Raw genomic sequence first — 24,499 nt, 5'->3', positions numbered from 1 at the left:
AAGTAGTTAATTTTTTTTAAAATATAAAAATTAAATCATAATTTTTAATTAAATAATGTAATTTTAAAAAAAATTAATTAATATTATTAAATCTCAAAATTTAAATAATTATTTATTTTTTATATTAAAATTCATGAAGCTTTTTGAGCTTCAATTCAAGTCATGAGTCTAGATTTTGTATAAATCTAAAATATGTTGGAAATACTAGGATGGATTCGTGTGAGTTCTCTCTGGAGAGTGAGTTTTCTTCTAGGGCAGAGGATGATAGGGAGACAAAAAAGGTTAAGAATAGAGAATAGGTGGTTGAGGAGAAGGATTCTTAAGCCCATAGAATTTCGTTTAGAGATATAATGATTAATGGTGCGAGGATGGAGTTAGATTTAATGGAGGAGTATGCTGAGGTTAAAGTGGGTAACAAGGATGCGATGATTGATAGGACAATATTTTACCACAGGTGAAGGTTTCTTAAAAATTGCAGAGTGGTCTAGCAAAAACTTGGAAGAAGACAGTGGTGGTGAGGTTGTTAGGAAGGAAAATTGGAGATAAGGTGTTATGTGATAAGATTCAGGCAATATGGAAGCCGAGTGGGGTTAAGGTTTTAGACTTGGGATTTAGGTGGTTTCTGGTTGAGTTTTCAATGGAGGAGGACTACCAGAAAGCTCTGTATGATGGTCCTTGGGTAGTTTTAGGTAGTTACTTATTTGTGAAGCATTGGTCAATGGAATTTGATCATTCTAAAGAAGAAGTAGAGTCGATTATGGCGTGGATAAGACTTCTTGGGCTTCCAATCCATTTTTATCGCAAGCAAGTGTTAAGAGAGATAGAGAAGGTGGTGGGTCTTGTCACGAAGGTTGATTGTAATACAAGTGATATTCTTCGAGGAAAGTTTGTTCGGTTAGTAGTGTTTGTTAATTTCAGAGAGCCACTGGTTCTAAAGTTTTTGTTGAATGAGAACGAACAAGTTATTAAGTATGAATGTTTGATGGAGGTGTGTTTTCAATGTGGTCGTTATGGTCATCCGATTCCTATGTGTACTTTCAAAGGGGAGCAAAGTGAGAACAATGAAGATAAGAATGGGGTTAATGAAGAAGGTAGATGTAATGAGCAGGAAGGAAAAGGGAGTTACGGGCCATGGATAGTTATTTCTCGCCGGGGAAGGAGTAACCAATGGAAGGCAAAGCCAGTGATTAAGGGTGGTGGCTCGAGATTCCAAATTCTTAGGGAGCATGTGGATGAGGAGGGCACAAAAAGGGGGGAGGCTGTTTAGGGTTTTGGTGGGAATGAGAAATGCATGCAAGAGAATATTCCCTTTGTGTGTTTTGCTAAAAGAGGGACAACTAATAAGTCAAAACGCAGCGTTTCTAGCATTTATAAAACATCAAAGCAACAGAGGCAATTTGGAGAAGGGGATAATGAAAAGGAAAATTTCGATTCTTTGAACATGGAGACTGTGGTGGATGATAATGGGACTAAGAGGAGAGCTAATGGAAAGAGAGTTGAAGTAGTTTTGATGGTTACTTCTTTGAAGTTGCAGAATCATTCATTCAGCTGTGAGAATTGTTGATTCTCAGGAGCCTATGAGAGGGAGGAGATAACAAGGGTCCTCTTCAGCGAGTGTTATGGAGAAAGGGAGTTATGATAGGCGTCCTCCAGATGTCTATTATGTTTTAGGGGTAGAGGCAAATCTTTTTTTTAGAGGAGATGTCAATTCAGATCAAAGAATATTTGGTGATAATGAGGATGACGATGTGAATATTAGTGATGAAGGGGAAGATTCTGATGAGGAGTATCAATCGGAGGAGGGTGGTCCTTTTGATCCCTATATGAGGGATTAATGGCTGGTGGTTTTTCTTTTTCTTCTTTTGAATATGTCTGTAATATGTTGGAATTGTCAAGGAGCTGCAAGTAAGGGTTTCAAGAGGGCTTCAAAGTGGCTGATTCATTTGAATAAGCCTTATATGGTGGTTTTGCTAGAGCCTCATATTAGTGGTGTTCAAGTTGGTAGAGCTATTACTAGTTTTGGGCTTCCTTTTTCGCATAGGGTGGAGGCTCAATCTCTGGAGGAATATACATCTTATGGAATGAGATGTGGAAGGTTAAGGTGGTGAGAAATCATCAACAATTTATTCATTTGCGTATTTTGGATTCTAAAAGGCTTTTAATGGAATTTACTGCCATTTATGGTCATCAAGTGGCTAGTCAGAGGGCTTTGTTGTGGCTGGAGTTGAATAGTTTGGTCTCTTCAAACTCAATTCTGTGGTTATTGGGAGGAGATTTTAATGCTCTCTTACATCCTTCAGATAGGAAAGGAGGTTCTCCGAACAAATTAGGGGTGTCTAAGTTGTTTGCTAATTGGCTTAATATGCATGATTTGGGTTTTAAAGGTCCTACTTTTATGTGGAGTGGGGGAAATTGTGGAAAAGATTGGATAGGGCAATTGTAATTCTGCTTGGAGATTGAATTTTCTGGAGGCTTTGGTGTTTCATTTGGCTAAAGTCCAATCTGACCATAGGCCTATTTTGATCAAAATTGTTGGATCGCCTATTCCATCTAGAAGGGACAGACCCTTTAGGTTCTTTGTCACGACCCTACCTATGGGCCGAACCGGTACTAGGACCTAAACCAGCCTAAAACCCCCGAAGCCTGTAGTAAGCCTAACTATTTCTTAACCCAATCCTAAGTCCTATATTGAGCCTAATTTTAAAAAATCAACCGGACAGAGTCCAGCCATACCATGGACCACCCAACGGGGAGTTTTTGACTCACTCGACCTGTAAGCACAATATATATATCAATTTGAGGAGCTCAGCTCACCCTCCACATACTTATCATGTCACAAAATTAAATGGGAGCTCAGCTCCCTCATCCAATTCAATCATACATGCATTTAATAGATTTACAGATCCAACATGGCATTATATTACAAACCCAAATCAAATAAAATACTTCTATCACATGCGGAGTTCTAGAATTTAGTAAAGTTATACAAAATATAACAGATATTACTAAATGACCTGTGAAGGAGAGAGGCAGGTTAAAACTCAATAAGAAATCTCCTGTATCCTGGAAAAAATAAGATAAATAGGAGTGAGCGCTCGACTCAGAGAGTAAAATACTGATTTTAAGTACAATTTCTATAGCTATCTAAGGCTAGTGCACCCTAAGGGATGGAATGCAACACTTCAAAGATTTCATACAAGTCACATCACAAACAACAAGAAGGTAATTTGGAGTACTCACACACCCATAAAATGTTCAAACAATATATATATATATATATATATATATATATATATATATATATATGGGAGCTGATCTCCTAAACAGCTCTCTTAAATCCAACCTTTGCCAACGAGTACATCTCAAGCCGGATTTTCTCTTAATAGTCTAAATACGGGGGTCAGCAAGATCAACTCGAGCCGTGCCTACCCCATCTTAATCACAATAGAATCGGGTTCCAGTGAGTCAAGCTCCAGCCGTGTCTACCCGTCCTGCCCATATCCAATATCACTACACACACACACTACCTAACACACAGCTCCAAATTACCATAAAATAACATCCATATTCATTTCATCAATTAAAAATGCAATATAAATCGTGCCTAATATTTAACTATATAAATATAAATGATGCATAGGTATTCCTTGGATATGTATAATATTAAAATTATAGTTAAAATTAATATTTTACTCACAGACGTAAACCGAGGTCACTGTGGTGGTTGGGCGGAGGAGGAAGGCTGTTCCGGCTTACCTGACAATTACATTACAATTATTTAATATAATTGACTCAATACATGCTTAAAAAGAACTAAAGACACCCTAAGTTATGCCGAAAATCCGGCAGAATTCTCCCTATACCTAGGACCAACCCAACCTGTAAAAGAGCTCAAAAATACACTTCTGTATCCATAAGTCACAGAAGCATATCTCAATCACATCACATGGCCCCTCCTGGGCCCATCCAAACAGTCAACAATCACAATTTTAGAAATTTACAATTTAGTCCCTACAACTAACCCTTTTGTAAAAACTACCCAAATGAACTCTAAAAATTCTGAAATTTTGTCTTGCTGTCCTTAGCAATATTACTAAGCTAATACAAAAGGAATTATAATTTTCTAATTGCCCATGAATATTTTATGGATTTTTAATCTAAACTCGAAACTAAATAATTAAGAAAACTTAGGGTTCAGGCTTACCTATGCCAATTCTGATATTGGAAATGTATCTGGGACATCTGGCAATAGTGGGGTAGCCTATAATCTTGACCCGGTTCTGAAGTAGCTTCGGCCACCTGTATGTCTGGCCTGAAAATGCAGACTCGATCGATAGTCGAATTTCCACTAATCGAATGTACCTACGTGAAGCCCATAATACAGGGGATAGTACATAATTTTTACGAAATTTATTAAGCTCTTTTAATGCTCGAAAAAATACTGCGAAGTTTTGTGGGACCTATCGGAAAACGGTGTCGAAAAATTTTGAAATGGGTATTGCCGCGAAGCTCTAGTCGAGGGGAGCACTTCGGCACTCTCGGATTTTTTGTGGGGTTCACGGTTTGCGAGAAATTTAGCCCAAAAGTCAAAATGGGCAAAAACTTCCCGGGTATAAATTGGATAAATCGCTCAATGGATTTGAGTGTTCTTAATGTCTATGGAAAGCTCTTGAAGTGTAGATGAGGTTTGGGATAAGTCCCAGCCTAATTGGTGGCCAGATCGGCCTGAATCAGCTCGGGAATGTAGAACATGGCGCGCATGCTAGGGAGAGTTTGGCGTCACTTTTCGGTGCCATGAAGTGTCGGTCGACGAGCTGGGACAGCTAGGGTGGTGCGCCGATGACCAGGGAGGGCTGGGGTGGTGGCTGGCCGACGAGGGAAGGAGGGAGGAGAGAGAAAACGAGGGAGAGAGGGAGGAGGTCGGGCACTCGAGGGAGAGGGAAGAAGAAAAAGAATAAGGCTGGTCCGATTCGATCGGTCCGACTCGGTCCGGTCCAATTCGGTTAGTCCGATTCATAATACCCAAAATTAAATTTTTACTCTGCCCTGAGACCCAAAAATTTTAAAAAAAATTTAGAAAACTCAGAAAAATTTGTGGAGTCTAAATATATTTTTATTTTTATCACGTGGTCTTTAAATTAATTTATAAAAATTAACAAAATTTATTGACTTTGAACCCGATTTATAAAATTTGAAATATTTCAAATAAAATCTCAAAATTTAAATAAAAGAAAATATTAACATTTATACATAAAATAAGTATTTTAAAAATGAGGAGTGGTACATTCTTGGCAGCTTGGATGTCTCATCCCCAATTTGATGTTGTAGTGGCGGAGAAGTGGAATTCCGAGGGTCTTATCATGCAGTCTGTGGGTAATTTGGTTGCTTCTTTGCAAGATTGGAATAAGCAGGTTTTTGGTAATATTATAGCCCCAAAGAAGTAGATTTTAGCAAGGTTAGCTGGTATTCAAAGAATTGGAGAGAATCGAATGACGAATAGTTTAAAATGTATTGAGATGGAATTGAAGAGGGAGTTAGAGATAACTTTGTATCAAGAAGAATTGCTCTGGTATCAAAAGAGCAAGTCAGAGTGGATTAAATGGGGAGATAAAAATATGGCTCATTTTCATTTGAAAGCCATTAGGAAAAGGAAGAGAAATAAAGTGGAGATGTTAAAAGATAAGAATGGTGGTTGGATTGATGACCCTGTAGAGTTGAAATGAATGGCTGTTGAGTTTTATAAAGTTCTTTATACTAAAGAAGTTTTTTATTCTCCTTCTTATCCTTGGAAAGGTGGATTCCCTCCTCTTGCTTGTGAAGATATGGTAGATTTGGTTACTCCGGTGAGTGATAAGGAGGTTAAGGAGGCTTTATATGGGATGAAGCCATGGACGGCTCCCGGGGCAAATGGGCTTCATGCGGGATTCTTCCAAAAGAAGTGGCTGTTGTCGGGGGGGTTGTTTGTAGGGAGGTGAGGAGAGTTTTTATGGGAGGACCTGTTGATGTTGCTATGAATAGGACTTTACTGACTTTAATTCCTAAAGTTGCGATCCAGAGTTTTTCACAATTTCGACCTATTAGTCTTTATGCAGTGTTATATAAGGTGATTATGAAGGTGGTGGTTAATAGATTGAAGAAGTTATTGCCTAGAATTATTGGTCCCATGCAAGTTAGCTTTGTGATTGCTCAGGAAGTGATCCATTCTATGAGAACTAAGGTGGGTAGGAAGGGTTTTATGGCAATTAAAGTGGATCTTGGAAAAGTTTATGATAGAGTGAGATGGAGTTTTCTATAAGAAACGCTTGTAGATGTGGGTATTCCAAATGGGCTTATACGGATTATTATGGAACGTGTGTCAAGAGCTTCAATGCAAGTAGTTTGGAATAGAGGGTTATCAGATGTTTTTTATCCAATTAGGGGCATTAGACAAGGTGATCCATTATTCCTATATCTTTTTGTGTTGTGCATGAAGTGCTTGGCTCATGGGATTTCTGATGCAGTTAGTTAGGGTAAATGGGACCTATTCATTTGAGTAAGGGTGGCCATTGTTATCGCATTTATTTTTTGTTGATGATTTAGTTCTTTTTGCTGAGGCTTCTATTAATCAAGTTGATGTTGTCAAAGAAATTTTGGATATGTTTTGTGAATGCTCAGGTCAGAAGGTTAGTCAAGCTAAGACTAGAGTGTATTTCTCTGAAAATGTCAATGTTCAGCAAAAGAAGTTATTGAGTGAGCATCTGGGATTTAAGGATTGTGATGATTTGGGGAAATATTTAGGGGTGCCTTTGTTGCACTCAAGGATTCGGTGGAGTACTTATGCGTATATGTTGGAGAGAGCTCAACAAAAGTTAGTAGGCTGATTGTGAAAAAATTATCTCTAACGAAAAGAATCACTCTTGTTAAATCAGTTATGTACACTATTCCTATGTATGCTATGGAATCTATGTCCTTGCCTATTGAAATGTGTGATTCTATTGAAAAGAAGTGCAAAAGTTTTATTTGAGGAAGTTCTCAGGAAGATAGAAAATGTCTCTGTTGCCTTGGTTAAAAATTATTCAGGATAAAGAGTGTGGGGGTTTGGGAATTCAGCGTATGCGTGAGATGAATGATGCTTTTGGGTTAAAGTTGTGTTGGGGTATGGTACAAAAAATGGATGCTCCCTGGGTTCAGGTAATTCGCAGTAAATATAAAATGGGATGAAAGGTGGTTTCTATAGAATTAAGGAAAGGAAGATGTTCGACGTTATAGAGAAGTTTGTGTAACATCTGAGATTTTTTTCGAAAAGGATTGATTTGGTCCTTAGGGAATGGATGTACTATGAGATTTTGGAAGGATGTGTGGTTACCAGGTTATGGAGCTTTGATTAACTATGCTTGGATGCCAGTAGGAAGGGAGATAGTTGATGATTGTGTGGCTTGCTATGTGGCTTCTGATGGAGGGTGGGATTTAAATAAATTGAGGAATTTGTTACCGCAGGAAGTTATTGATTTGCTTACTGAATTGCCAGCTCCTTCCATGAATCAAGAGGAAGATGATTTTTTTTGGGCAGATCTTCTTCTAGAAATTTTACTGCAAATAGTGCCTATTCTTTTCTTCAGAAAGATAAGGAGGGAGAAGGTTCAAAATTGAGGTCAATGATATGGAAATGGCCAGGTATGCAAAGAGTTAAATCGTTCTTGTGGCTTGTTGCCAATAATGGTTTGCTTACTAATGCTACTAGAGTGAGACGTCATATTAATAGTGATTCTTCGTGTCATATATGTGGTGAAAAGGAGGAATCCATTTTGCATGCCCTTCGAGATTGTTTGTAGGTGAGGCAGGTGTGGAATTGTTTGATTAATGTTTTGAGTAGAAGGTGCTTTGAGCAGAATGCTCAAACAGTACAAGATTGGTTGATTTATAATTTGAAGGTTACTAGAGATAATGATCATGTTCCTTGGATTGTAGTGTTTGGGATGGCTAGCTGGTTTTTATGGATGAATAGAAATAATGTCATTTTTAATAATAAGATCTTATCTATTCCTGAAATAGTTGAAGAGATTCTCTAAGGAAGGCTGGGAAATCTATGCTTGTGATCCTGCTGCTCTTGGGTTAGAAATTAGGCCTGCAGTTACAAAAGTCTATTGGAATATGCCACAAAAGGGCTGACATAAGTTAAATGTGGACGGGGTGTGAAGGGTGTTAATGGTTGGGTGTTAGAGGGAGGTTTGATTAAGAGTGTTCAGATTTTGCTTTAAAACAGGGGTGTGGTTTTGTTTTAAGAGCTGAACCTTCAGCCTTAGTTGTTGGGTTATCTCTTGCGTGGAATGAAGGACATCGCAGAATTTTGTTTTGAGAGTGATAGCATGGAGTTGGTAAAGATAGTAAATGATAATTCTCTTGATGCTTATGTCCCTCCGAATGTTAACTATGTCTTGAATAAAATAAAGGAGCTCTTGAGTCGTAATTAAGAGATTGTTCTAATTCATGTGCTCCGTGAGGAGAATATGTGCACTGATTGGTTAAGTTCTTTTGCTGCTAATATGTTGCAGGGTGTGATTTTGATGAAGGATCCCCTGATTGTTTGAGGTGTTAGTTGGAGCAAGACCCGAGGAGCTTGTCTTTGTTTCATTTGTCTTAGACTTTTTTATTAGCCTCTTTATTTTACCAAAAAAGATATGTTGGAGCACAAAATTTTCATTTTTGCTATTTTTACTTTTCTTTTTCTTTCATAAACGTTTAAAAGATAAATAATAATAATAATAATAATAATAATAATAAATAAAGTGGCAAATTATTGAATGTACCCATAAAAGTGTAAGTCTTATCTTTCTATATATTCTTTTTAATGTACTAAATGTATTCATATAATTTTCTCAATAAAAAAATATTATATTTTTTATTCATTTAATTTAATTAAAATTTAAAATTTTATAATTTTTTAAATAATTTTATTATTAAATTTTTAGGTTAGGCAGGAGCCAGACACATCTGAATTTACCAAATTTCGAGGATTTATGGCAAAGGGTACTGGGAAATTTCCAAAAAATGATAACAAACTGTAAGGGGCAAAAAAAAATCATAATAATAACTGGGTAAGATGGGACAGTAAAATTTTTTCCAGTTGCTCCCTCAGTTTGAAATTGCTTGGTAAAACTGTAAGAAAAAAAAATAACCACAAAATATTGATTACAACAATTTCAAATGGATTTTCTTATTTTACAAGCAAATACACCTTGAGAATGGCTGCACAAGAATACAAAACAAGAAAGGGAAAACATTTAAAAAAGAAGGGAAAACATTGAAAAAAGAATCATAATCATCTCCAATTGGAATGTATTTGGGCCATGATCATCGATCATCTCTCTCATGTTCTTCTCCCAAACAGTCCATATATTTCCTCTATATTTTTGGTATTTCAATGTGCATTCTTGTCCCAGAAAGTTCATAATTTGCCTCCATATTGATATTTTTGGCAATCCATTGAGCTGAAGTTCCACTCTGACTCACTAATTAGCTCTGTTAGCCTGCCTGTTGCTGACCTTTCTCATGTCCACCTCTCATAGATGAACTTGGTCTAGGCACTTGTGCACCAGTTATCGGCTTCTGTAATGGCTTCAAAACAGCCATGATCTCTGCAAATGTTGGCCTCAACTTTGGATCCCTACAATTTATAAGGAGACCAAAAATCAATTCCATATCAACCTGCCCAATTAAACATACAAAAAATCTAACATTCATTCTATGAACTAGAGCATGCAGCAACAACAACAACTAAGCCTTAATAGCAAACTAGTTGGAATCAATTGAATGGATTCTTTTTCGCCATTCAGCTCTGTTAAACACCAGGTCCACCTCAATATCCAAAACTTGCAAAGCATTACTAGCTGCTAGCCATATCTCCACAAATACATAACTAGCTATCGCATGTAACTGACCACAAGTCTATGCGCCTTGCATTTTGCTAACTATATCCATTCTTTCATGCACAAAAGAAAATTTGAATCAGTTTTTTGCAGCCAGGAAATGCTTTTATTCATGTGCCAGATTACTTTTTATTGTTAGAAAATAAGAGAAATTAATGTTTAAGATTTGAAGAGGTGGGAGAGAATTCATCAATGAAGAGGATAGAACAAAGGATGGTAGGCTCCAGGCTTTTAGAGACCTTCACACTAGTAGAAACAAAGCCAGATCACCTGCAAGGTAAATTTTAAAGTACAACTCATTGATATTAGAGATTAATCAGACATGAAAAAGAATGGTAACAAAAGCAAATAGACTTCAGAAAGTAAACTGGTGCCAGGAACCGGCACTAACAGAGTCCATCTAACTTGCATATGTAGGATTTTCAACTACAACTGCATGTTCAAGAGGAGCCAGTTGTAACAACCAGACTGCCAACTGAAGCACTAACAGATGATAACAACAGAAGTCAAGTTAATCTGAATCAGCAAAAGCATACCGACAACTACCTCAGCAGCAGATAACCACATACATGTATATCACACTGGGCGATTTGAGAAGGGTGAGCAAGATGAGGAAGAGAAATAGGGGAACTAAACAGAAAAATATACTTTTTTGTCTCTGGTATTTGAATAACTTTCTCTCATCATGTGATGTCACGAATTGGGAAGAGCTGAATTGGAAGTTAAACTGACTTTATCCGGCTTGATCCCTATGGTCTAGGGACACTGCCTAGGGACATAAGACCAAGTCTAATGAACAAGTCAATATATGATGACACAGCATACTTCGATAATTGTAGCCAATATTGAATATAACATCTAGAGGCTTGCGTACTTGAGATTTTCCTCCCTTCTTTTCTATTTTATTTGGCTCAAACTGTCATGAAAAATTGTCTCAAGTGAGTGGAATAGAGGAAACGGATCTATATAGTCAACCTAACTAGTTTGGTGTTAAAGTTCGGTTAATTTGTGTTAAACTATCAATGATAAATTGAATCATTTGAAGGAAATGCCTTACTTTGATGAAGTCAATATAAAAGGCTGGTTTTGAAAGGTAGAAATAGAAATGCTGATTGCACTGGGGAAGAGTTGACTAGAGGCACACATAGTCATTACATACGCATACGCGCAATATGCCCTTCTTAATGCATTCTATAATGTCAAAACAGTAAAGATTCTGGTCACCTCCACAGCTTAAAGAGACAGAAACTTTGACTTGCTTAACTTGAGAAGCTCAAACAAATCGAATGCATTCACATTTAGTTTTCAAAGCCTAAATGGCAAATATGATCTCCAACTTTGGCAGATGAACAACATAGCCTCATTGCTAAGTGGGTAACCAGTTATTTAGGTTATTGAAATTTTCAAGGGGATACATAAATTACATTTTAAATATTTTGCATATTTCAACATTTATGGGGAAAAAAAAAGAAGACTAAAGCTCCGTTTGTTTCGCAGAAAATAACTTGTATATGAAAAATATTTTCTATGAAAAATTTTTTTAAGAAAATATTTGTCACGAAAATTTTCTATTATATAGTTATAATAGTATGTGTTTATATCATGTATATATAAGTGTTTTCACATTTTAATAAGATTATCAAAGCCTAGGAAATGAAAAAATGACTTCCTCTTTTGAAAAGAGGAAATCATTTTTCTTAAAAATGACTTAGTTTTTCCTTTGACCAAGAAAATAGCTTCTGTTGATCCATTTTCCTGAGTGTCTCAAATGCTATAAAATGAAAAAATATTTTCCGTTAAGCAAAAGGAGCCTAAAAAGGGAATATTTAAGAATCTGGAAACAAAGAGAAAAGGAAAAAAAAAAAAACCCAGAAAAGGAAACCACTAGCATTTGCTTCTATATGTGCTTTCAAGTCGCCAGTTTCATCATTATGATAAGTGAGGTATCTAGCAGTAGAAATTGTTGCTACTATTGTCATATAAGGTGAGGCAACCAAGAATAATTTGCAAAATCACAATATTAAAATAAAAGAAAAGAAAAAAAAACTCGTTCAGAATATTCATAAAAGATAAAAAGATCAAATACTTACGTTTGCCAGCATTTCCTAATAACATCCGCTATGACTGGATCCATATCATCTGGAATATCAAGGCGTCGTTGTTGAAATCCAACAGCACCAACAACTTGCATTGGGTTCATTCCACGCCATGGTTGACTCAATGTACAGAGCTCCCATAGTATAACCCCAAAACTATAAACATCACACCTGCATATCGATCCTCACTTAATCTTATTATTATGAAAATTTTAACAAGAGTCCCAAAAGTAATATTAAGAACTTAAAGTGAGAAAGAGAATTGCATACTTTTCATCTGATGGTTCATTTCTTAGCACTTCTGGGGCCATCCACTCAGCCTGAAGGGCAATACAACAGTTAATTATAGACTTCAGACTTCAGAGTAATGATTACACCCCAAGAAAATGATTGAAATCCAACATTATGACAGAAAGGCCAAATGCTAACACAGCTTACCGTCCCTGCAGTTGACCTTGAAGAGAGAAATGTGCTGTGCTTCATTCGTGATAGCCCAAAATCTGATACCTAAAGACAGGTAAAAAGTTTTATAATTGCTGGATTAGACTTGGGAAATAATCAAAGTATGGTGAAATAATAAGTATGGAAGGGCATTTCCAAAGTGCTCAGAGTCTCTGTGAAAGGATAAAAGGGTACCTTCACCACCCAGTTTTTATCAACTAGAAGATTTGGGGACTTCAAATCACGGTGTACTATTACTGGAGTGCAGTTGTGCAAATAATTCATTCCTCGAGCCTGAAAGTTCAATCATGTAAAGAAGAAAATCTACAATCAATTCAAAAGAAATATTTATGCTAATTAATATTTGAATAAGGCACGAATACAAAATCATACAGCATCAAGAGCCATCCTCAAACGCCTCCGCTCATCTAATTGATTGTTAAGCCTGTGAATTAGTCTATACAAACTACCCCTGCAAAACATACAACATCCTTCAATCATCACATTAACATGAATATTTGGCAAAGAAAAATTACAACTCCAACTGTTTGGTATCATCATCCAAAAAACCAAAAAAGAAACTAAAAACGAAAAATTAACAACATAAAACAGAAAACCAAAATCATGTTGGATGTCTTATAATTTTCTCTCTTTGTACAAATGATATGAATAAATAGCTAATTCTTTAAATTAAGGGAAAAAAAAGGTTATTTAGAAATTACTCAACTCAACTAAACCTTTATCTCAAAAATTTGGGATCGGCTATATAAATTCGCTTTCTCCATTCTAAAGGATTTTGGGTTAAATCCTCAGAAATGTATAATGCTTCTAGGTCATGTTGTACTACTCTCCTCTAAGTCAATTTAGGTCTACCCCTTTTTTTCTTTCTATCATCTAACCTAATGTGCTCTACTTGTCTAATTGGAGCCTCCGTATGTCTACACTTCACATGACCAAACCACCTCAATCTCCATTCTCTCAACTTATCCTCAATTGGCACCACTCCTACCTTTTCTCTAATACTCTCATTACGGACTTTATCTAGTCTAGTATGGCCACTCATCCACCTTAACATTCTCATCTCTACAACTCTTATCTTAGACGCATACGACTCCTTCAGTACCTAACACTCACTATCATATAACATGACCGGTCGTATGACTGTACGGTAAAATTTTCCTTTCAACTTATTGGGAATCTTGCGATCACATAAAACTCCCGTGGTACGTCTCCACCAGATTCTATTATTAGATTCTATCAAAATTATTCAAGTTTAATCTAAGTTTCAATAAAGTCATTTGATTTTTTTTTAAAGAATTCTAATTTTTATTTATTTCTAATACATGTCCATTTGAAAAAAAAAATTATGATTCTAATATAGTTAGACAATAATTTTTTGCCTCAATGAAAATTTTTCTTAAATTTTTAAGAAAATAATAATAACAACAAAGAAAGTATGAAATTTAAATTTAAATTTAAATTGAAAATTTGTTACATGATATTAAATTAAAAATAAGTGGTTTATTAATATTATAAACAAAATTAGAGAATGATGATCAGTGGTGGAATGGGGCTCATGATTCACAAGAAGGATTATACTTGCTGATCATGTTAGATATTAGGAGTCTGGCCAAGCCCCTTAGGCAGAGATATGGAACATGCAGTTGAACAAATTGAAACACATTAAAAGACCAAGAAACCAGTCGGTCAGCTAGCGTATCGTTGAAAGCTCCATGAAAAGCATGTTGAAGAAACCATTTTTTAGGTTTTCTTGGTTTCCTTTGTTTTGGTAAGTGATTTTCTAATTAAAACATTAAATGACTAAAAATAATACAGTTTTCACTATTATTTTTTTACCGTAGAAAAACAACAAAAAAAAAAAACAGAAAACACAAATAATTCCAAACAGCCCCTAAATTAACAAAGCACAAAGAAAAAATAACCATTATGAGTTCTAAGTGGAAACTCAAAAAAATGCAAAACATGCAAAGTTCTAATGACAAATAAGCAATTCTACACAGAAAATCAAAAAAGTAATATGCCCCAATAATTAACATGTCAGTAGCCCATTTATGATCTTGTTATGAAGTCCATCCCAGTTTTCATAAAAATTTCAGAACTTTACACCTGCCATTCATTCTATAAATACATTACTTGTTAAGAACCTGAAATAATTTGCAATAGGACAATGACCTCCTGTTGCATTAAACTACATTATTGGAAGGTTTTAATCAGTCCACAATTATGATTTTTCAACTTCATAGCACACAGTTAACTCACATTGGTCCTTTAAATGGTAAATAAAAACTCCAACATTTTGGCTTCCAGAATATATTTATGAGGAAAAAAAAATGAAAATGGACTAAACAGCGTGGCAACATACCTAGGAAGAAATTCTGTAACAATGGAAAGATTTGGGGCACGAGTTACTGCTCCCATGAAGAGAACCACATTGGGATGTCTGAGTCTTTTCATGATTCGAACCTTGCAATTCAAATCACAAGTAAACTGACTAAATAATTCGCATACATGAAATATATCACAATAAGATGCACAAAATTTTACCACAAAATGTGAAGTAGGCACACAAAAACACAACGTGAAATTTAACAAAGCTACAGTATAATATTTGAGGGAAAGGAAATGTTAACAATTCTAAACTGACTTGTCCAGTCAGAACTGCAAAATTGGATTACCTTGGTCTAAAGATTTTAATCAAAGATGTTCATTCAAGCCAAATAACAATTGGAAGCAGATTTGATAGCATAGATGATTTTTCCAGACAACCAATGTATGTTGACTTTCACGTTCCATGCGTGCACGGCTGACTAAGACGACGTATAAATGTGAAATGATGGCACATCAAACAAAACAGTTGAATCCTAAGGTAATATAAGTAGCCCTACTTATTGGGTAAAGCTTAACTGCAGAGCTCAGAGAGAATTCCATTTCACCAAAGATTAAAGGACTAGTAACTGGGAGCAAACCATTCTGTCATAAAGATATCAGAGCCAAAAGTGGAATTGAAGTGAGTTTTAGTTGCGCGCAAATTTTGAAAGAACATACAAATATAACAATAATATCTACCTGCAAAACTGTTGCTATAAGCATTAAGTTTCAAAAGATCTACCCAAACTAGTATAATTATTATCTAAGCCCCTTCGTCTTGATACATACAGAAACAGATCAACAATGATAATAGATATCCAGAATGCTTCACAATATCATACAGCCTAGAAATAACAGGGGCACATGATGCATGTCGCCTGACAAGGTGAAGGCATCTCTAACCACATGCAACATAGGAATAATAGGAATATCCTTCTATGACTTGTCTTAGAGAGACATAAAATAAATCATTGTAAGATAGGAGAAAGAACAGAGAAGGCTTGTACCTCACTTCTGAATTCTTCAAGTGATTCAACAGAAATTCCTTGGTCTAGGAACCTCTTCACAGCCACTTCCTATTAAAAACAAAACAAAATAGCAACAAGGTCAACATATATACCTCTAAACATTGTGAATGAAATAGTTAGAATTATTAGCAGAAGTCCATTTAATTGACCCATTTCGTCCATGAGCCATTAATGGAAATAACTGCTGCACTGTTGAACTTTAAGCCATCCCATAACCTTTTCCCTAAGTACAACCTGCTTCCAAGGATTCCCATTCCCAAAACTGATGAGAATCCTCTAAGAATTTAAAAGAAACTAATTTCCAAAATATGTTTCTAAGATGAAAAACAACTGCGAAATGTAATGATTGCCCAAAGAAAATGCTCCCCAGTACTTGGAGAAAGAAAGTTCTTCCTATGTTTTTGTGTCAATCAGGTAAAAACATCATATATTTGGTTCATCAGACAGATGATAACAACTTCTGCCAAAATTTTTCATTTTGCAGTGGTGTGGATCAGCCTAGGCTCTATGAACATGGGCCACCTAATGGTGGGGCTGCATAGTTACTGGTGCCAGCAGCTCTAGAAAGAAGAGAATTCTTCAAACTTGATCACAATTGTCAGGCCTTCTTCATACTTCATATTGGTTAATCATCTCCAAAACAAGCATATTATGAACCATTAACCAACATTTTAGCAAATAAGCAGAACAAAAATGATGAAAAGGTTTAATTGACATGAGAATACCCACAGTTCCATGCCAGTCTCCACGATATACCTCTCCATATGATCCTGCAACAAAAAAAAAAAAAAAAAAAGAGATGCAAAAAAGACTAAAATGATATCTAACTATACAACAATAAGCAGGATTGCAATTGATAGAATATGCAAATGCCAGTACCAAGTCCAATGCGTTCACCCAAGGTGATTTCCTCCCATGGAATCTCACACTCTGCAATGTCATCTAGTCCTGCATCAGACTTCAAGCTATCATTGCCAGTTGATCTATCAGATATTCTCCCGCCTTCTGAATTTTCCCCAAAAGCATCATGTTCTTGGCCACCACTTCCACGGTCCCCACTACCTCGTGGCTCATAACCAGAACTATTTGCATCTCCATCACTTCGTGTGCACTGCTCATAATGATGACTGACAGCTGCAGTTGTTGCAACAACAGCTGCAGCAGTAGCAGTAGCAGCAGCAGCTACAGGAAGGTTTGAGTCAGTGCTTGACTTTGCTGCAGCAACAACCATAGAAGATGCAACAACAGCTGCAGCAGCAGCAGCTGCTGCTGCAACAGGAACATTTTTTGCATAACTCACGGGAGTTAGTTCAGACTGCAATGACACGGGTCGTCCAGTGACCTCTCTTATCTCAAAAGGATGGTTTACCCCTAAACCTTCCACAGGTTTAAGTTGCTCAGGTTGGTTAAAAGCAGGACTTGCCTTAGAATGCACTTTGTGATGAGGCAGAGGGGGCAAAAATCGAGCAGGACTAAGATCTTCTTGATCTTTCATATGCCAGGCATCACTCTTCTGTTTGTGGTCTTCCTTATCTTCTGTAGGGGACTTGGCCTCAGTAGTTGATCCATCTAACTGCTCATGATAAATTTCAGTAAACAAGCTAGGGGGAGCAACAACACCACTTTCCAGCAATACATCATGAAGTTTTTGGGCTAACTGTGGATTCTCTTTGGCAGCATCAATCACATATTGCGAAACATTTTTCACTTTCATTCTACGCACAGCAGGAGAGCTAACACCTTCAGTCCATGAAGGAGATCTTGCATGCGCAAAAGGATAATTAGGCCTTCCAGGACTCTCCCGCATCAGCACCTTCTCTACATTGGAACATTTCTTAAAATCATCCAAGGTCATCTTGGATTCTTCTTCACCTTTAATTGTCCTGGTCACATTTGTAAATTCATGAAATTCACACTTGTCATCAGATTCATTTCCGGAACCAGCAACATTCCTAAATTTGGATCTCTTCTCCAGTGTCCCAACATCTGAATGTTCTTCAAATGAACTTGCTACTCCACTACTAGAAGAAGCTCTATGAGATGAATCAATGTCTCGAGACAAAGGACTAGCAGAAAAGAAAGAATCATCATATTCTACATGCGATCCAGCTACATCAGAAGGAATAAGAGTGCCAGGATCTGCCATTAGATCAACAATGTATTCCCTGAAACCATGTAATCCATCACCATAAGAGGTAATTCAAAGTTTCCAAATGAACAAATTAAACTTTTTGAGGAAATTTCGCTGCTCCGAGATCATCATGACTGATATTTGACAATTAAATGCACGCAAAACCTCATTACCAACACTAATACATAATGATGTGTGCAAACTGATGAAGTTGCCTTTTCCAAGAATCCCACGTAAGAACAGACAAAATTGGCTTAAAACTGTGATCCAATAGTGATAATAAACATTGAAAAGAAACATTAGAGTACAGCAGCTCACATTTTCAATAAAGATCATTTTCTGATGCAAAGCAAACAGTGAACTAAATCCTAAACAATCCAGCTGATTTTAAAAAACAACAACACAAAAGGTAATTAGTCATTACCTGAAAAGGAAAATAAAATGAAGTACAAAATTATAACTTCAATTACCTTCCATCATCAATCTTTACAAAATTCATGGCCACATCATCAGAACCAGTGTATTGATGACCTTTTACCAGCCGGCATGGTACACCCACACTATCAGCCAAAACCTGCACAACCGCATAAAGCATCAGGTACAAGAAAGAATCAAAGAAAAGCAATTAGTGAGAGACAAAGACTTCCAAAAAGTGAGGCCAAGCTTCTCCGATAATCAAGCAAGCAATTGACTAAACAGTCTTAATTTTATGAAAAAAGTGCAATTATCAAAACTTGTTTAGAAAATAATAACAAAATGTTGTGGTAAAAGCTGCTAACTTCACGGATAATTTTGTCACAAGATTGCAGAGGCCAAACTCATAAAGCAACAGATAGTTACACTAGAGTAAGGCAAATATGAGGCTTCTCTGATAATCAAGCAAGCAATTGACTAAACAGTTTTAATGCAATGAAAGAAAGTGGAATTATCAAAACTGTTTAGAAAATAATAATAAAATGTTGTGGTAAAAAGCTGCTAACTTCACGGATAATTTTGTCACAAGCTTGCAGATAAACTGCTAAAAAATTGCACAATCTCCCTCAATGACTTAAAGCAGCTGCAAAGAACAATTAATGTTGACATCAGTAACCACCCAAGAAAGTGATCATACTACACCTCTGACTTGACAATGACTGTTGTGGAGTACAATGCTTAAGATAGCATGAACAAAAACTGTTTAGAAAATAATAATAAAATGTTGTGGTAAAAAGCTGCTAACTTCATGGATAATTTTGTCACAAGCTTGCAGATAAACTGCTAAAAAATTGCACAATCTCCCTCAATGACTTAAAGCAGCTGCAAAGAACAATTAATGTTGACATCAGTAACCACCCAAGAAAGTGATCATACTACACCTCTGACTTGACAATGACTGTTGTGGAGTACAATGCTTAAGATAGCATGAACAAAAAATCTACAGAATAAATGCTTTCCGCCCATATAACAAGAAACAAAAAGTGATTATTTTTGGGTAAATTTCTGAGTAGGTCTCGAAATTTTGAAAATGTACAAACCCTAAGGACTGTATACAATTCCTAGGAAAAACAATGCCAGCATAACTTCAGCAAGACAATCCATCCACAAAATTTCGCAGGGTAGAAACTAAGACCAACAGAGGAAAAGAATTTCAACACCACCACCACCACCAGCTTTCACAGAGCCTGATTTTGCTTCAGCAATGTAAAGCACTGTATTTTTATCTGCTGAGTTTCAAATTGCACAAACTAGGATTTCTCATCAAAAGTTTCTTTTTTTTAGTTTCCATAAGAGAATGGTATTCAGCGCTTCACAATGGCCAATGCCACTCAGAGTAAACATTTCAGGAGATTTGGCCATCACCAGTTCTGAAAGAAGAAAAATCAACTTACCTCAAGGTGAAATGTATGTTTAAGTGCAAGTACTCATACTTTTGGTTGATGTCAAATCTTTCTAGGAAGTAGCAGATAATATATCATGTTTAAACCACAAATAAGTTATAGTTCACTACTTGAATCAGATCATATAAAGAAACGATGACAAAGTTCCATTTTTAGATAGGCTAGCTAAATGAAAGCTAACTACTAAGTAAATGCGGAGCATTAAAGACACTTCAAATTTAACAAAACCTTAGAGTATCAATCAAGTCGAAACTTTTCTCAATATTTTGTTCCCACTTCCCAGGGATTTGTGAGTAAAGTTGTATCTTTGGAATGACCTAGCAAGGTCGTGGTTTGTTCATTTTACATCTACTGTTTTGTGGATCATCCATGGGGGTTGGTGGAGTTTTAACCTTGCTAAGATTGACTTCTACCTACACAAGCTTGTCTACCTACAAGTACAGTATGCAAAATATGCTTAAGCACACAAATTTTGTAAATATAATCTAAAAAAAGTTCAAATATGGCTCTAAAAGGTTCATCAGTCACATAAATGCCCTATGAACATCCTAGACTAGGTGCATCTGACAGTAAAAGATGTAAAATATGAAAATAAGTACCTTGAGCATTAGTGCACGATGGCGAGCCAATCCAATTGTAAGAGAACCAAGTGGCAAAACCATGCTACCAAGTGTTGCTTTCAAACTGTAGCTAAGACTCCGCCATGCCCTAGTAATGTTGTCAGGATCCCCAACTGATCCACCCATGTAATCAGAAACTAAAACAGCAAGCTTTCGCACAAAATCTCTACCTGTGAAAACTAAAGATTCAGACCTTGACTTGACCGCCATCTCTAGTGCCTTCTGTTCAAGTTTCAACAAGTTAGCATCAGCAGCCCTATTCACTAGCACTGCTTCCCACCTGACACCATCTGACACTGGTGTTCCTTGCAAATCAACTAGTGAAGGCATTCTTTCTGATGTGGACTCGGTCAAAATTCCATACAGGTCATAAAAACCATCCAAGATCTTATCATCATAGCTGAGAGCATTGTAATTCTGTGAAGCACGGATAAATCTACTATATGAGATTGGTCAGAAAGGAATAAACATAATAGAAAGAAAATTTCAGAGAAGACTGTCAAACAAAGGAATTATTCTAGAACACATCATACAAATTTCCGGTTAGTGCAAGATGAGAAATTATCTAAATGAATAAATTGAGGCACAAATATCCAATTAGTTGCTTCACTTCACTGAAACTTATGCTGAATACAAACCTCTAAAGCCATGAGACTCTAGGCTTCTTGTAGTTTTAGCTTTGAGAGAAGATATTAAAATCCATACCAACAGAAAACACACAAGTGAAAAAAAAAAAAAAAATGCTTTCATTCCTATGCTGGGTTTTCCAAGTTGAAAAAAAGGTAATCCATGGAAGCATAAGCTTCTTGGTAGTTGATTTGTAGTAACAACAGGTCAACTCTTGAAAGTTGATAATGCATGCTTGTCAGTACACGAATCCTTTTTCTATTACCACACTATTCAAAGCCACTTTCTCTCTTCCACTTCTGCTAGATCCCATCATTTATGAATTGTTTTCACTACTTCTCAAAATGACTCTTCTTTCAATTGTGACTCAATCAGATTCTGTAAATAGGTAAGATCATGATTTATGCCACAATAATTCTAGTTTCCAACTGGCTCTAATCAATGTTATGAATCAGCACCGTTGGCAACTTTATAATAACAGACTGATAATATATGTTGACAGCGTCAATTTCTTTTTTCATTTATTACAGTATATAAATGTAGAAGAGCAAGGATCACCAGACTTGTAAGGACGACATTGGCCTTAAGCATAACTCCATTTTGACGCCTAAAACCAAATTCAACAAAGGCTCAGTCCCAATCCAATGGAGGTTAGTCACATGGATCTTTCTTCTCCAATTAGCTCTATTCAGGATCATATGGTCTACCATCAGTCAAAATATCATATCCTTATTTTCCTCTGTAATCCAACAGCTGCCTCTACTTCTCCTCTTCTTTTCTCCAACTCCTTGAATCCTCTTGCTTCTCCGCACAAGTACATCTATTATGTTAAAAGCAATCCCACCCGTGCCTCAAATAACATTATGTTGAATAACCATCCAATGCACCGAAACAATTTTAAGAAATTTATTGGCAATATTGAATGCACTAGCAGAACAAAAAATGAATATGCTCCATGCACATTTTCCACAAAACATATCATACACACTTTATCATATAGTAGTTGACTTCATGGTTAGATCACAAAGGAGTTACTTAATGATTTACTGATAAGCATATGTTTTCTGCATAGGTTTTTTTAATTATTCAGATTGTGAGAACCCATACTTTGAAAAGATTAGAAAAGTTAACTGAGGAGACAAACTTACCCAGTATCTATAAGCAACAACTTCCGCTGGAGTATTCTCAGGAGCACAAGAGCCCAAACTTATTTGCTTAACAGCCTCAATCTGAACAGCCTCAGGATCCTCTCTTGCACTGAGCTCCAAAGCCAGCTGAATATGATATTCCTCCTCAATTTCAGGATCCCTTGATGCAGTAGACCCTGAGTCACGCCTGGCTACATCAGAAACGACATCCAAACCACCACTGCTAATCGAATCAGATGGTTCAGTCCTCTCTTCTCTAGACACATTTGAAGATGATGGTGGACTAGGACTTTTTCTATTAGCAACCGAATTCAACCAACTGGAAATACCTGAGAAGGGGTTATGCTCATTGGACCTAGAGGGCAGATGCCCATCAGGGGAAGAGGCATCAAAGGAGTTATAATTGCCCCTTGATGAATTTGACCCCTCTGCATCATGTGATTGATTAGACATGATGTGGAGCTTCTTAAGAAAGTTCTTCATGTTATTTCACTGAGCTGTTGAAGTGTTCAATGCTAAAGAAACAAAAATCTGGCCATAAACCTCTCCATTGTCTTGGACCATGCATGAAATCTTAATCAATATAAACACCAACTGCAGAAAATAAAAAGTTGAACCAAATCCAAAAAGCCGCTTTTGCTTCACACCCACAAGTGACCCCAAAATCAACCCATCAAATCCAATAGCCACAACAATCACTTCAAGCAATACCCACTACAGCCTTCCCAGTATGAAGAATACCCAGATGCTTGAATTGAATGATAACCCTCTCCTTCTCACAAAACAACAATTTACTCCAGACGATAACACAAAGAAACAGAATTCAAACTCAAACACATAACACACTGGCATGCATGCACAGCAGAGGCAATAGCACAATAAAAAAAATGATCTTTACTCCCTTGAACAACAATAAACCAGTAACCAGATAGTGAAAAGGATAGATCTTCCTTTGGACTCAGGGAAGAAGATGGCACATAGAAAAGAGAGAAGTGGTACTAGCAGAGGGGTTAGTTTTGAAAAAAGTTAGGAGATGCAGAAGCAGAGACAGCAAAGACCAACAAGTGGGAGATAGGACCTCAAAAACAAAGAATGACCCACTTGTAGTTGTTAAGGCACAATGATTTCACGGTCCCATAGAAAGGTTAATTGGGTTTGCAAACACCAACAAAACTCAACTCTTTAGCTCAACTAAACTCAAACTGGTTGGCTCTTCCTCTTTCTCTCTCTCTTGGGTCCAAAACATTACTACCATTGTCCTTTCTCCCTCTAGCTGTGATTGGTGTTCCAAACTTCCAAGCGCGGAGTCCTGAGTTGGAAATTCGGGCGATGAATGGAATACTGAATGTGCAAGTTGGAAGAGAGAGATGATCTCAACTTTTTTTCTGCTATGTTTTTTTAACTCCATTTTCCTTTTTATTTTGTCGTTTTGCATTAAATTCTGCTTTTGCAGGTGTTGGACTAAAATTTTATAATTTTCAATATAATTATATTAAATTTTTTATAATAATTTTTATTTTTTAATAATTTTAAAAATAATTTCAATATTATTAATTATCAAATAATATTCTAATACCTACAATTCTTATTAGTTTCTCATTTATTTTTTTTTTAATATTAGAAAGCATCCTTTAATTGAAATATAAAAAAAATAGCATTGTTAGTGGTTTAAATTATTATTTTAAGAAGGGAAGAGTTATTCCTGTTTGTGTTATATATTATATTACCTTTTATTTGGCCTCATTCTAAAAAAACCCTAATTTAAAATTTTATAACAATAAACATTAGATCAACTCATAAAATAGCTCAGAAATGAAATTTAATTTTAGATTCTATTTATTTTATAAAAAATATTTCTTAAAAAATGTTTTTTAATTTTTTAATATTTAAAATATTTAGAAAAATAAGTTAAAAAAATATTTTTCTAATCAATAAAAAAATAAATTATTTTTAATTTTTTAAACTTTTATTGAAAAAATAATTATCCTGTCTACCTTTGTTTGATGTTAATATCATTTTAAAATTCAATAACCTCACCCCTCTTAAAATATCATTTTTAATATAATTGATAATATAAAACATTTGGATGTGGGATTTTAAAATTAATTTAATTTATAATTTAAAATAATTTTATATTAATAAAATTTATTTTAAATGTAAATATTATAATTCAAATCTCATTATATCAATTAATATAAAATATAATTTTTAAGAATATATAAAAGGAATAATATTAAA

General features: G+C 35.8%; 1 protein-coding gene across 2 annotated transcripts; it reads right to left on the bottom strand.

Moving 5' to 3' along the window:
* Positions 1-9,151: 9,151 nt before the first annotated feature.
* Positions 9,152-23,705, bottom strand: LOC110669880 (probable serine/threonine-protein kinase SIS8). Of its 2 annotated transcripts, XM_058131706.1 has the most exons (14): positions 22,262-23,705; positions 20,466-20,903; positions 18,460-18,563; positions 16,738-18,023; positions 16,588-16,628; positions 15,838-15,906; positions 14,826-14,926; positions 12,836-12,914; positions 12,638-12,736; positions 12,440-12,508; positions 12,272-12,321; positions 11,996-12,172; positions 10,145-10,175; positions 9,504-9,643 (listed from the first exon to the last, which is right to left on the bottom strand). In XM_058131706.1, exons 1-13 carry the CDS (start codon positions 22,742-22,744, stop codon positions 10,172-10,174), a joined length of 3,000 nt encoding a protein of 999 aa, XP_057987689.1. In that variant the 5' UTR covers positions 22,745-23,705; the 3' UTR covers positions 9,504-9,643; positions 10,145-10,171. The 2 variants fall into 2 exon arrangements, with proteins under 2 accessions (XP_057987688.1, XP_057987689.1); XM_058131705.1 differs by lacking the exon at positions 10,145-10,175 and having other exon boundaries at positions 9,152-9,643; positions 22,262-23,701.
* Positions 23,706-24,499: the final 794 nt, after the last annotated feature.

Source organism: Hevea brasiliensis, chromosome 13, assembly GCF_030052815.1.
Source record: "Hevea brasiliensis isolate MT/VB/25A 57/8 chromosome 13, ASM3005281v1, whole genome shotgun sequence".
Lineage (NCBI taxonomy): Eukaryota > Viridiplantae > Streptophyta > Magnoliopsida > Malpighiales > Euphorbiaceae > Hevea > Hevea brasiliensis.
Note: the sequence above shows the minus strand (reverse complement) of the source record. Positions and strands in the feature narration are given on the sequence as shown.